This window comes from Apaloderma vittatum, unplaced genomic scaffold (genome assembly GCF_000703405.1).
Source record: "Apaloderma vittatum isolate BGI_N311 unplaced genomic scaffold, ASM70340v1 scaffold35413, whole genome shotgun sequence".
Lineage (NCBI taxonomy): Eukaryota > Metazoa > Chordata > Aves > Trogoniformes > Trogonidae > Apaloderma > Apaloderma vittatum.
Genome location: NW_009709280.1, coordinates 1 through 325, shown reverse-complemented (window position 1 = coordinate 325; position 325 = coordinate 1). Strand labels below are relative to the sequence as shown.

The 325-nt window shown below is 59.7% G+C and overlaps 1 protein-coding gene across 1 annotated transcript in view; it reads right to left on the bottom strand.

The window, feature by feature from the left end:
• STOML1 (stomatin (EPB72)-like 1) overlaps window positions 1-282 on the bottom strand; it is a 3,773-nt gene extending 3,491 nt beyond the window's left edge. The window contains exon 1 of the mRNA XM_009866861.1: window positions 135-282. Within this exon, the coding sequence (XP_009865163.1) occupies window positions 135-282 (148 nt within the window). The remainder of the gene's footprint in view (window positions 1-134) is intronic.
• Between the last annotated feature and the right edge of the window lie 43 nt (window positions 283-325).

Sequence of the window (325 nt, the reverse complement as noted above, 5' to 3'; positions counted from 1 at the left end):
AGCCTCCCCCCTTCCATGCCCCCTGTATCCCCAGGAAGCCAGCAGCGTCGGGGGCACCCAGCCATCACAACACCCCACAGCAAAAGCGGCAATAAGAAGGAAGACAGCAACTCCCCTCCAAGGCTAGGACTCACCTGAGGTATTCCCAGCTGGTCCCAGAGGGTCTTGCTTGGATCCGAAGGAGAAGAAGCCCTTCTGGGCACTGTAGAGCCCAATGCTGGACTGCTGGAAGCGGTCAAAATCTCCCAGGGGAAGTGCCTGGTATCCTGACCGGCTGAACATGGTGCTGGTCCTGTTCTCGGAGCCCTCTAAGCCCAGGTCCCTG